This window comes from Convolutriloba macropyga, chromosome 13 (genome assembly GCF_964194025.1).
Source record: "Convolutriloba macropyga chromosome 13, txConMacr16.3, whole genome shotgun sequence".
In the NCBI taxonomy this organism is placed as follows: domain Eukaryota; kingdom Metazoa; phylum Xenacoelomorpha; order Acoela; family Convolutidae; genus Convolutriloba; species Convolutriloba macropyga.
The window spans coordinates 8,677,937-8,689,684 of NC_134480.1; the positions used below are offsets into that span (position 1 = coordinate 8,677,937).

At 34.7% G+C, this 11,748-nt stretch overlaps 3 protein-coding genes across 10 annotated transcripts in view; 1 reads left to right on the top strand and 2 right to left on the bottom strand.

Annotated features, from left to right (window-relative positions):
- The window catches only part of LOC142352276 (patched domain-containing protein 3-like), a 28,131-nt gene extending 26,689 nt beyond the window's left edge, over positions 1-1,442 (top strand). For all 7 annotated transcript variants that reach the window (XM_075404773.1, XM_075404772.1, XM_075404771.1 and 4 more), the window contains one exon: positions 759-1,442. In XM_075404773.1, the coding sequence (XP_075260888.1) occupies positions 759-1,273 (515 nt within the window). In that variant the 3' untranslated portion in view covers positions 1,274-1,442. The remainder of the gene's footprint in view (positions 1-758) is intronic.
- Positions 1-11,748, bottom strand: part of LOC142352294 (xaa-Pro dipeptidase-like) — a 453,762-nt gene that overhangs the window by 343,078 nt on the left and 98,936 nt on the right. The gene's annotated exons all lie outside the window — the stretch shown is intronic.
- Positions 3,821-11,748, bottom strand: part of LOC142351604 (tyrosinase HcTyr2-like) — a 59,336-nt gene continuing 51,408 nt past the window's right edge. Inside the window, exons 8-11 of one of the 2 annotated variants that reach the window (XM_075403742.1) lie at positions 9,271-9,471; positions 8,798-8,912; positions 5,117-5,199; positions 3,821-4,341 (exon numbers count right to left, since the gene is read on the bottom strand). In XM_075403742.1, coding sequence (XP_075259857.1) covers positions 4,008-4,341; positions 5,117-5,199; positions 8,798-8,912; positions 9,271-9,471 — 733 coding nt within the window. In that variant the 3' untranslated portion in view covers positions 3,821-4,007. Of the gene's footprint in view, positions 4,345-5,116; positions 5,200-8,797; positions 8,913-9,270; positions 9,472-11,748 lie in introns of both variants that reach the window. The other variant, XM_075403741.1, reaches the window with a different exon arrangement.

The following is an 11,748-nucleotide window of genomic DNA, read 5'->3' on the forward strand; positions in this document are numbered from 1 at the left end:
TGTGTAGAGTAAGAAAGGTAGAAAGGTAGTAAGAAAAGTAGAGTGAGAAAACGGTGTTTGAACAAAAATTCGCTTTCTCGCTAGTGATTTTTTGTTCACATGCGGCATTTTGACATTGATTTTCTGTTTTTTTTCTGATCTGATTTTTTAAAATGGTTTTTGCAATCCATTCATAGTCCTTTCTAGATCTAGTTTTTTGTTTAGTCAATGAAAATTCTTTGAATTGTACGTCAGGACTTGTCCTGCTTTTTTTTGTTTCGTCGTCATGATTTTTGTTACGACCATATGACGTCACAGCCTCTTTTTGTTCATTCGTTCATGCAATTTCAACTGAATTGCATGTGTGACGTCATTTTTCGCTCTTAGTGGAGCGAGTTTTTTTGTTCATGCGCGTGATTAAATTTTTGGTCACACTTGACTTACCTCACTCTCAAAAATGACTTCCTCACTTTGAAATTGACTTTTATTTACTTTAATTCAAAGATATAGGGTCAAATGGGTGTGTGTTACTCTAAATGAAGGTTATTTGAGATCAGCTAATAGAGGCAGCAATAACTTATACAGATTTTTAATCAAAATATAACAGATCAGCCTTCAATGAAAAGACGAATTTTTTTGGTCTGTCTTTTTTACTGTTTTTTTAGACTTCCGATCTACGAATCTATTGCGGCTATTTTCTGGCAATCTGCCAGCTATGTTTTTCAATTTTCATCATTGCATGAAATCTACTTTTGTTAAACATGGGTCACCTTTTCAAGGTTTGTGCGTGGACTATGCCTCTCACAGCGGTCACAGCTATAAGAGATCCCGAGGACTGACTTCAAAAGGCAGAGCCGAAGCATCACTGGAAGCCATGGGAGTGCCTTTAATCAACGCCGCTGCATCATCAATTCTGGGAATCGTGATGCTAGCCTTTTCCAGCTCATACGGGATGCGAACTCTATTCGTCACTGCCCTTTTCCTCTTCAGTTTCAGTTTTTTCTACGGTGTTTGTGTTCTGCCTGTGCTTCTTAGTTTTTTCGGCCCAGTGAACAAAGATCAGTTTTCGGCTGAAACGAGTCGCATGGCGTCGTTGGGGATTCGCGAAAATGAAGAAAATGCAACTGCGATAGAGAAAGGTCAATGTCAAAAGTCGCAATCTTTGGGCAACAACTTGGACACGGAAAAACTGGAAAAATCGCGAAGTGTTTTAAGACTTTCAGCTGACGGTGATGAACAAATACTTGACGCGAAGTCGACTAATATAAGCGTGAATGAAAGTTCGGTACTTTAAAATTATGAAATTAATATCACTATTCCGAATAAATTCAGTTACCTTTGGTAAAGTTTGTGAAAACCTGTCCTTATTATAATAACTAATTAAGCCTTTTGGTTCCTTTTGTTTGCTTCCTGAAAACTTTTCCTTATTCAATGTTCAGTTAATTTACTCGTTTTATTTGTCATTTTTTCAGATTGTTCAGCAACACCTAGTAAGAGATTTGATTAAGACATCTTGACTTTTATAATCAATAGTTGTCTGCAATTTTAGCAATCTTAGATTGGAAAAAATTACATTTAACAACTTTACAACTTTATTCTCCAAAAAACGTGGACTGGCATTGACTGTTGTTTGTGCAAGAAGTGTTCCAACCTATCAAATAACCGTTTTTAATGACCGCCTTCAGCTAGTCAATCAGATAGTTTTTAGGAGTTATAGCTTTTACGATTCGAGTGTTTTTAGTGTTTACGTCAATCTGCTAAATTACAGACAAAGTAAGAGAAAAAGAGACAGGGTATACATTAACCTGAGAGGAGAGAGAGAGAGAGAGAGAGAGAGAGGAGAGAGAGAGAGAGAGAGAGCAAGAGAGAAAAGGCTAAAAATTGGTGTATTTTTACTTCACATGCGGCATTTTTAAATCTGTTTCAAAAATGTTTGAAAATTTTTGGCCCGAGGAATTTTTTTCACTTGCTTCACTAAATAAATTATAGGATTGTGGTTATTTTTAAGCACTTATTAAAGCTTTTTTTAACCGTTTTGTCAGTTTAACTTTTTAAACAATTTCCAATTGTTGTGACATTTTTGATCCTACCGGATATTTTTGTTATTACCCATGGAAGTTCTGTGGGTGAAGGTAGTGTTTTTCGAATTATTTGGGTTGCTAATAAAAAATTCAATTAAAAACCCTTTACTGATAGCAAAAACGATAAAATTACGTTGTCAATTTGCCGTATTTTGTCCTCTTTTTTCGGTCCATTAGTCCAGGTTTTTGTCAATTTTTCATCGCACATTAATTTACGGATCTTTTCCGTTTGTTTCCCCCCAGCTTGGTGGGCGCATATTATGTGCCACCCCAGACGCACGTGCCATATTTTTACTTTATGATTTACTGTGAAACGGCGCGTGCTCTGTAACTTGGGGGTGCATAACTTACTGGGGGGCACAAACGGAAAAGATCCTAGTTTACATAGACATATGTTGTGTTTCATTAATGAGAAAAGTGATGTATGATTAATGTATTGTTCACTTGTTTTGTCACAACAACCAAACTTTTTTTTAGGTTTTGTGCGTTTTGTGCTCTTGTGGTTTTTAATGCTTTGCAAGCAATTTGTTGCATGGGTAGTCAGATAGTGCGCAATTTTGGCATCAAAAGTTCTTAAAGAGTAAAATTGCACCACTCTTCAACTTGAAGAGACCGGCACAAAACACTAAAAAATTTTGGATCTATTTTTTTCTGTTGTATTCCTGAGCCTTTTCGGTATGAAGTTTTTGCCTATTTGCTAATTCTTGAAATGCTTGTATCATGTCATACGCTAAGACCAACTATCTTGAATAGCAGTTTATTTTCTGATTTTTCCTGTAAACCGGTGACTAGTTTAGATAAAAAATGGTTTGTTTTAGTTGGGTGCCAGATGTATTTGAGGCAAATATTTTGCTTTAATCTTTTTGGGCTTCTTGAACTTTATTGCAATTTTTCAGTGAATTTTCAACTTGTTGCTTTAGTTCTTGATTTTTCCATGATTCAAATTGCTCTTTTTTCGACAAAGGTTGTTGCTGAAACAAGGCCGATTGAGATATTGAACGTTATAAAGCACAGATAGGTGAATGGTGACTGCTTCAGTTTAGCACGTACGGCGCGCTAGGTTTGAATGCCTCACTCGGACGTTTTGCAACGATAAAAATTCTTGTCGGCAACAGCTCCTTGTGCAATAATCTGTTCCACCTGTCATTCGTTAGCATTTTTTCCGACTTTAGTCGGTTTGTGTTTACAAAAAGCTAGAAGTTAAAAACTAAAAAAATGTTGAACAATTGCTGCAGATCATTATTGGTCAACAAAAGATCAATTTTTGCTCTAACGCTTCTTTAGAAATGGGAATATTTTTTACGTCCCAGGTCGAGGTTCTTGCGTTAATTTTTTGTAAGAAATGCGGTGAAGGCGGTGAATTTTGGAAGATTATGCTATATACAAAAATTCACCTTGTTATACAAAAATTCACCATATCTCTTTTTCCAACATTTACTTAAATTCACAAGAAATATCAAATAAGTAAGCCGCAGTTGGCGCAGTGGAATAGGACGTTGAAAACATTCAGGAGGTAAGAGGTTCAAACCCTTGAATGGAAGTATCTTTTTTGGAAGAACACTGAGAACGCGCGGTGAAAATAAGTAATTCACCACATTCACCGCAAAAGTGTAAGCAATACGCGGTGAAAATTTTTTTTACAGCATTTCGCCGCATTGCATACAAAAATTTACCAAGAAAACTCGACTAATTCCCAAAAACATATTTGAACGGCAACACAATTCTTTAAGCTGAAGTATAAGCGTCAAAAGCTGTGCAGATGAGAAAAACTTTTCAATGAATTAAAATTTTAGCTCACTAAATCTGGTGTTTTCTCTGTCAAATAATTATTCATAGATATAAAAAAAACAAAATAATTATATCTGATCGATATTTATGATTTATTAGTGCTTGTATTGTTCGTTTCTGATTTTCTTCATCATATGTATGTACTTCTTGAAAGATCTCTCACGAAGTCGAAATTTGATCCGCCTTTCTTTTCAACCCAACTTTCTGGACAACCTGAACTGCCTTGATAATAACCTCCGTTTTGGGTTTTTCCTCATCTCGGCTGAATAAATCTAATTGCATTATTTTGTTCACGTGTTTAACAGGATCCTTCGTGACCACAAAAGCCTTAAAATCTTCTTTTTTGATCTCTCCTTGATTCGTATGCTTGTAGTTGATTTCAAAAGAGACAGTTTTGCCTTTTCTGTGAACACAATTTTCACAGGAAGACTTTTCCCACCGGCCGAGAACGCCACTGTGCCCCACTAACTTCCATTGACCACCATTTTCACCTCTGCTTTTACCCGGGTTGATTATTCGGCCCAATTTTGTGTCTCGACTTATAAAAAAAGTTATGCTAGACCAAATCTTGATATCAAATGATCACCACAAGTGGGCTTAGTATCACAATATTAGTTAATTTCCGAGATTTAGGTCAACTTCATGTTCAGACCTCAGACTTTATCAGCAGAGAGGGACTGAACTGTATATTTTTTTATTTGGGCAACAAATGGGTAAAAAGTGAAAAACTTAAGAAATTTAAGTGTCCACCTTTTTTGAAAATCAAAAGACAAAAATTCTCAAATTTTTGATGCAAAAACTCGACTCAGATCTTTCTTTTTAGATTCTTTTTTATCTACAGAATGCACAATATCTCGGTACAAAATTGATTAACAAAAAAGCAATACTCGCAGAAATATTTCATCTCTCAAATTGGATTACGTAATAGTATTTTGTTCGAGTAATATATTCTAAATAATCTATTAATAAACAAAAAACTATGCTAGAGCATTTTTGTAAATCTATGCTAGAGGTTAATGTGTAAATCAAAGTCTGAAACAGATAAGTCGATTTTCACATTGTGAAATAACGGATAATATTGCTAGAGCTCTTGCGAGATCTTGTAAGATCAAAATCTTCTTGTTAGACTCTTACAAGTTCCTACAAAGTAACCGTCGGAGTTCGTCTTAATTAAAACTCAAACGCTCCTAATTGTCTTTTTATGCATTTCCGAACTGTCGATAACAAGTTGTTTAAACTCTTCTTTATTTTTTTTATAAATACTCAACCCGGGTGGCATTTTCTGTGTCAAGTAAACAACAAACGATCCTTTGAATTCTTCAGAGTTGATGTTGCGAATCACTAGGTGGAGCTACATCACGTGATCAAGGTGTTTCCTTCTTTTTTTATTTCCTGAATTAATTTCCATTGAACATCATTTTCACCTCGGATTTTGCCCTGGTTCAATACCCGTCCAAGTTTTAGACCTTGGCTTATGAAAGGATTGTGCTTGATTAAAAGTAGTATCAGAAAATGCTCAGCCCCAATATTCTCTGAAAATAGTGTCTAGTGACTTTTTTAAATCAAAGTCCATGCCACTATTTAGTTGGATTTAGTTGGTGTATATGTTATCCCTTTCATCTTTTCGTAATAATAACTAATAGCATGGTATTATTATTTGCCCTGTAGAACTTCTTTTTGGGGGGGGATAAACTCTGTCGGTATAGATACCTCAGCACGGTATAGACCCCGCTTTGTAAAAGTTTCACCTGAAATTTATTGGTCAAAAATAAATCTTTTCAACTCCTTATAATTTGAGCACAAGATATCTGAATTTTTGCAGCTATTGTTTGTGAATAAACCATGTCATCAGAGCGCTTAATAGAGAAGAAGAACTTTAGCTATGCTGCTGTTCTTGCAGAACATAAGATCATTGGTTGCAAACAACGATGAACTTATAGCAACTTTTGAGGCCAACTAAAGAATGCCAACTTTGCTGGCACTAACTGAGACGTGGTTGAAAGATTACTCAAACAACCAACTGCTCTGCAACGAAAAGTTCCAAAATACTGTTACGTGCAACCGACCTAAAAAAGTGGCGGAAGTGCGAGCAAAGATTATCAATTAGCAACAACAAAGACCTCTGCAAGCAATGATATACAAGTTTTAACGTCAAAATGCGTTTCAAAAAATCACTGTTTTGTAGTAACGATTGTGTACAAGGCTCCACCAACGGATATATTAACATTCAAAAACTTTCTTTTGGAACATTTTTTTGTCATGGGACCAAAAAACAATCACATTTTATGCGAGCACTTAAATATGGATTTCTTGAAAAATGATTAAATAAATAGAAAATTTTCTGAGGAAAGTCAGCTCTCCAAACTTAAACCTAAACTCAAAGAAAAACGAACACACAAGAGAAGCGATCAGAAGCAAATGAACTCTAGATGCTTTCTTCTCATTTTTTGAATGTGAAGCAGAGGATCTGAAAACAAAAGCGTCAGACCAATATGGAGTTTATTCGAACGTAAGTGACCTTAACGATAATCAAAACAACACCATAGGAGAAGATGAACAAGAAAAACAGAGAAACTGGAATTCTCTCAACAGGTTTACTAACGTTCTGGAGTTAAATGTTGAACTGTCGATAGAACTTAAGTCAACAGCTGATTTTTTTCAGTTATGCAGAGCTGAGAAAGGAATTCGTAATCTCGAGAACAAATTAAATTAAACTCTGGACCTTATAACTCCAAAAAAAATCATCAAAAACAAAAAAAGACAAAACGGAATTACCAACGAAGCTAATAATGCTTGTTCCAAGAAACAGCATCTTTGGAATAACTTTATGCAGTCTAAGTCACAAGAAGTAAAAAAACAACACAACTTACAGAACAACAAAAAAACACTAGTAAGAAACGCCAAAAAGAACTACTACGAAAGATTTTTGATACACAAAATGATTCCAACGGCAAAAGTTTTTATAGGTATCTGAATAAATTTTGCCTTTCGAATACATAAGAAAATCAGAAATCACTAACACAATTGACTACGAAACACTCATTAATTTCTTTTTCACTATTGGACCTCACTTGCAAAATTAAGAAACCATATAGTGGGAATACGATTAATCGGGTTGTTGATTCTTTGCTTTTAAAGCCGGCCAAAAACGACGAAGAGAAGTTCAAAGTAAAGCAATTTGTTGGGATGAAGAGTTCCGATTATATGGGTTTAACAAACCATCTTCTGAAAACTGTTCATCCTGTCCTTGCAGGATACCTCGCAGAGATTGTCAACAAAATCACAGATGAATCACAATATCCCAAAAAACATAAAAGTTTTAAAAAATGTGCCAATTTTCAAGGATGGAGATCCAATTGAACCTAACAATTATAGACCAATTTCTTTAGTACCACTTTGTGGCAAAAATTTTTTTAAACAAAAACTGAAGTCGTTTCTGCTGAAAAACAAAATTTTCTCGAGAAATCGGTTTAGTTTCATGAATAATAGATCAACTGTCAATGCCAACTGTCCAGAAATGCTGGAAAACATTCAGAGATTAAGAAAAAAAACGTTCTGGCTTGTTTTACCTTGATTGACCTCTCAAAAGCGTTGATACTGTTGACAACAGCATATTGCTAGACAAATGTTCCAAATATGTTTTGAGAGGCAAAATCGAAGATATAATCAAGTCTTATTTTAAAGAAATTGCGAGGATCAGTATTAAGACCACTTCTGTTTCTAATATACATAAACGATATCGTGGACAAACCAAAGCACAATATTGTTCTGTTATACGCAGATGACGCAAACGAATTTGGCAAATATGAGCAAACTGAACATACAATTGATCTGAAATTGGTTTCCAGCTAACAAACTGACATAAAATATTTAAAAAAAAGCTCAACTACTTCTGCTAGGATCCAACAATTTATCAGAAAAAACTTATTTGGAAATGGGAAGAAGTAGAGGAGAGCGAATTTGTTAGATATTTAGGTTTTAAAATTGACAACAAACAATACGTTCAACCACAGTATCATTACGGAGTTTTAATATATGGCACGGCCATCAAAAGTGTTTTCGGAAGACTATATCATCAACAAAAGTTCCTAATCAAATTAGTTTTTGGGTTCACTAAACATGAAGAGGTTCGTAGTTGTATATCTAAAAACAAAAATCCATCAAAGTTTGAGCTACACGTTTACAAAATTCTGAAACTTTTATCAAAAATAATCCGAAGAGAATATCCTAGTGAATCAATAAACTCGTTAATAACTGACAAGGAAATCGCATTTGAAAAATTGCTACACTCCTTTCTGGACAAATACATAATCGATTCCTTTTTTTGGAAACTTGTACTGGTAGTACGTTCGATAACAAAGAAAGTGTTTTTTTTTAAAAAAAACGTTTTGAAGTTAAAACACTTATATAGTTTGTGCGTAAAATGGGCTTATTAATCCCTCTTTTTTTCTGTTCCCCTAGAATGGTCACAGTATAAGTAACTAAATGAAATTCGATCGTATAATCTAATTTTGAATAGCTCTGTAACGGTGCTGAAACAGGCAAATTGCCTCCTAGCATTCGTTCAGTACGACGCTTTCTACTCTATTTTCGTTTAATCATTCGAAGTTTGATTATTTGGTGCTGAAAACAATTTTTTTTATGATTATTATGAACTGAGTTGTTCTCCCGTATTCCAAGGTTTCTAAGACCAAAAAGTCATAAAAATGGGATAAAAATTCATCTGAATTAAAACTTATTTTGGGTTGTTCCCATTATATACCCCTTGAAATTATAATTTCTCATTATGTTTTTTTATCATGAGTGTTGGGCTATAACATATCTCACATTTAAGCTGGGGGGCTATAATGTGAAAGACCCTCTTTTTCTTAGAGTCACTGACCTATTGAACTTAATTTTTATAACAGCAAACAAGCAAAGTAGAAATTCGAGAAGGAAACATCTCCCGCCTTTTTATTGAATGCCTTTCCGTCCAAAATGTTGATTGTAGAACTCTGAGATTTGAGAAGAGGCGATAATCTCCTCGCGTCAGTCGATGTATTTGACTGGCTATCGGTAGAATCTCTAGAATGTAGGAATTTATGTCAATTTATAATGAAATGTATTCAGTCCTGCCCCCCCCCCAAAAAAAAGATACGTTTATGAACTACCATTACAATTTATGAACTATGTTGTTATATAGGACGTTGCTATGTAAAAACTGGCACGCGCGCCGTGGGGCGAAAAAGTTATATGCCATCTAATCTTTTTGGGAGGGGGGGGGGGGGGGGGGGGGTAGGGTGTAAATAAAGCTTACTTTGGTTAAATTTCAACCAAGTTTTCAACCGAAAATGGGATGGGGGACGGGGTACTGCATCCTGCCTAATGGGGAAGAAATATACTAGAAAGGACAAAGGGTCAAAGCGTCATTGTGATCATTAACCCGATATAAGAGCCTGTGCGTCGGATCAAACCAGTTATGTCCAGTACAATTCGATGCAGACGTCTGGCTGCTGGGTTTGTCGTCTCTCTGGCTTGCTCAGGTTTGCCAGCGGAACTTTCAGCACCAACATTGACAATGTCAATGGTAGCCATGGCTTTCTTCAGGTCGTCTTCCAATTTTTGCATGTTATCCAAAGTGACGCTGAAAATAAAAAAGTAAATGTTACTCGTACGTTTATTATTCACATAGCAAAAACCATGGAAACTCTGAGGCGAAGCCGAGTAGTTGAATCACGTCACGGGGTGATAAGAGCCGTGTGGCAAGGTTTTTTTTAATAATAGCCGCAAAAATATAGACGCTATTATAGAGGATATTGTGGATTTTTACAATTCAAAGAATTTTAACTGATTACAATCCAAGAATTGGATTGTATTGGTGCTCTGTCTTTTTTTATAAGTGGTTCTAGTTAGTACTAGTTGTTTTGATGAAGTAATTTTGGCAAAAAATTATTTCGGGATCTCAATTTATGGTAAAATTCGATCAGATTTTTTTATCATATTAAAATTGAACAGATTTGATTTTCTGCTTTTCACTTTTTTTGTTTTAAAGTTTTGTTTCAAGATAATTATAAATTAGTGGAGACACGTTTTGTCTGATGATAAGTTGGACTGCATTTAAATGGATTTCCACTTCAAGTGGTTTTCAGAATTATTCCGGCTATGCTTTTATTTTTAAGATCTGTTCACACATTTTCATGATTTTTGATTTCAAATTGTAGTGACTTTCTCACGACGAAACAGGAAGTGGAGCGAAAAAGCGAGTGGTTTGGCGGCGTTAATCTTTTTCGCTGTAATTTTAAAGGAGAGTTGGAAAACGGTGTTTGAACAAAAATTTGAACAAAAACTGACTTTTTCAGTTGCAGTGAGTTTTACTGCTCTGCAGTTAAAATTTGTGTGTGTGACGTCATTTTTTCTGCGTTTAGATCAATTACGTGACTTACCTCACTCAAAAAAATGACTTCTAAACTCACCTAATGAATTTTAAATTATATGAAAATTTACCAATTAAAGAACATTAGTGTGCATCAAAATAGTGCCAAACGTATATGCCCTAAATAAAAAAACAGTGATTAGAGTCTTGAGTTTTTGATTTCGAATTTTAGTTTTGAAAAAACTCTATTAATATGGTTCTTTCAATATAGAGTATATGAGTCTCATAAAAATGACAGTCCGAATCTAACCCAAAAAATTTATTGGTGTATTTAAGGACTGGCGCTCAATCTGCCTTTCTTAATTTTATTTTTTTAGTTGTTTCAATTCCATTGAATGACACAAGCGCCTATCGCGGCTATTTTTGGCAATCTGCTGGTTATGTTCAACTCTCGTTGCGATTACAATAGTTGCATAACTTACACCGCACAGAAGTTGCTTTAACTACGTTTTCCGCCATTTTTTTCATGCCATTCATAAAGCAACAGCGGCGAAATAAGATCGGCGGAAGATAGCCTACTGCAAACAAAGATTTTCGCCACTGATTCAGATGTTTTGCATCTTTCATCGAGCGCTAACATTTTATTTTACCGGTAAGTTACAGAACTGCTGTCATCGCAATGAGAGTTGATGTATTTTAAGAAAGTTGAGGTATGTAAACTGACGTCCTACACAAGGGTTGATTTTTTTAAACGCAGAAAGCAGTTCCATAAAGTTTTTAATGTTAAATTTACGTTCGTCACCAAGATGAGAGAAAAAAACAACTACACTCTAGTTTACACTGTTAAAAAAAGAAGCTCTGTGAACATGAACAATAGATTACTTCAAAATTTTATAATTTTTGCTCAATTTAGCTGTTTTTTTGGCAAACAGTGGTAATATTATCTGCAATATCTCACGTTGCATTATTTCTATAAAACGTAACCTTGTTTTTTTCTCTTTTTGTGTCAATTTTCCATATTATTAAGAGTAAGATCATGTATAACTTACATAATCGACCGTCTACAAATCATGCCGTCAAATATTTTTAATTTACGCTCGTCCCCAATATGAGAGTACGCGTCATTGCATAATTAATCAGTTTGTGAAAAACAAAATTAACCCCCTTGGGATCTATATATCAGTTTTTTCAAACCAGATAACCCAGGTTGAGGCCTAAGTACAAATGGCGTAAATCTGATTAGTTTAACTACATTGCCAGAGCAAGACTAAACATTATTACACGAGAGGAGTCCAAACTAAACCGCAGTTGGAAAACTTAGAAAGACATTTTAAAAAATTGCAATCCTAGACAAAAATCAGTTGTTGCAATTTGATGACCTTGCCAGATTCCTTGATCAAAGAAAATACGTAGCTTAATTGTAATTATTTTCCCATTTCAGTTGCTATCCTTTTCAGAGTTATGAATTATTTTTATTAAAAAAAAAACGATGCAGATTTCTGATAAATTAATTGTTATTCAGAAATGCGAAAAAACGAAGAAGCATAC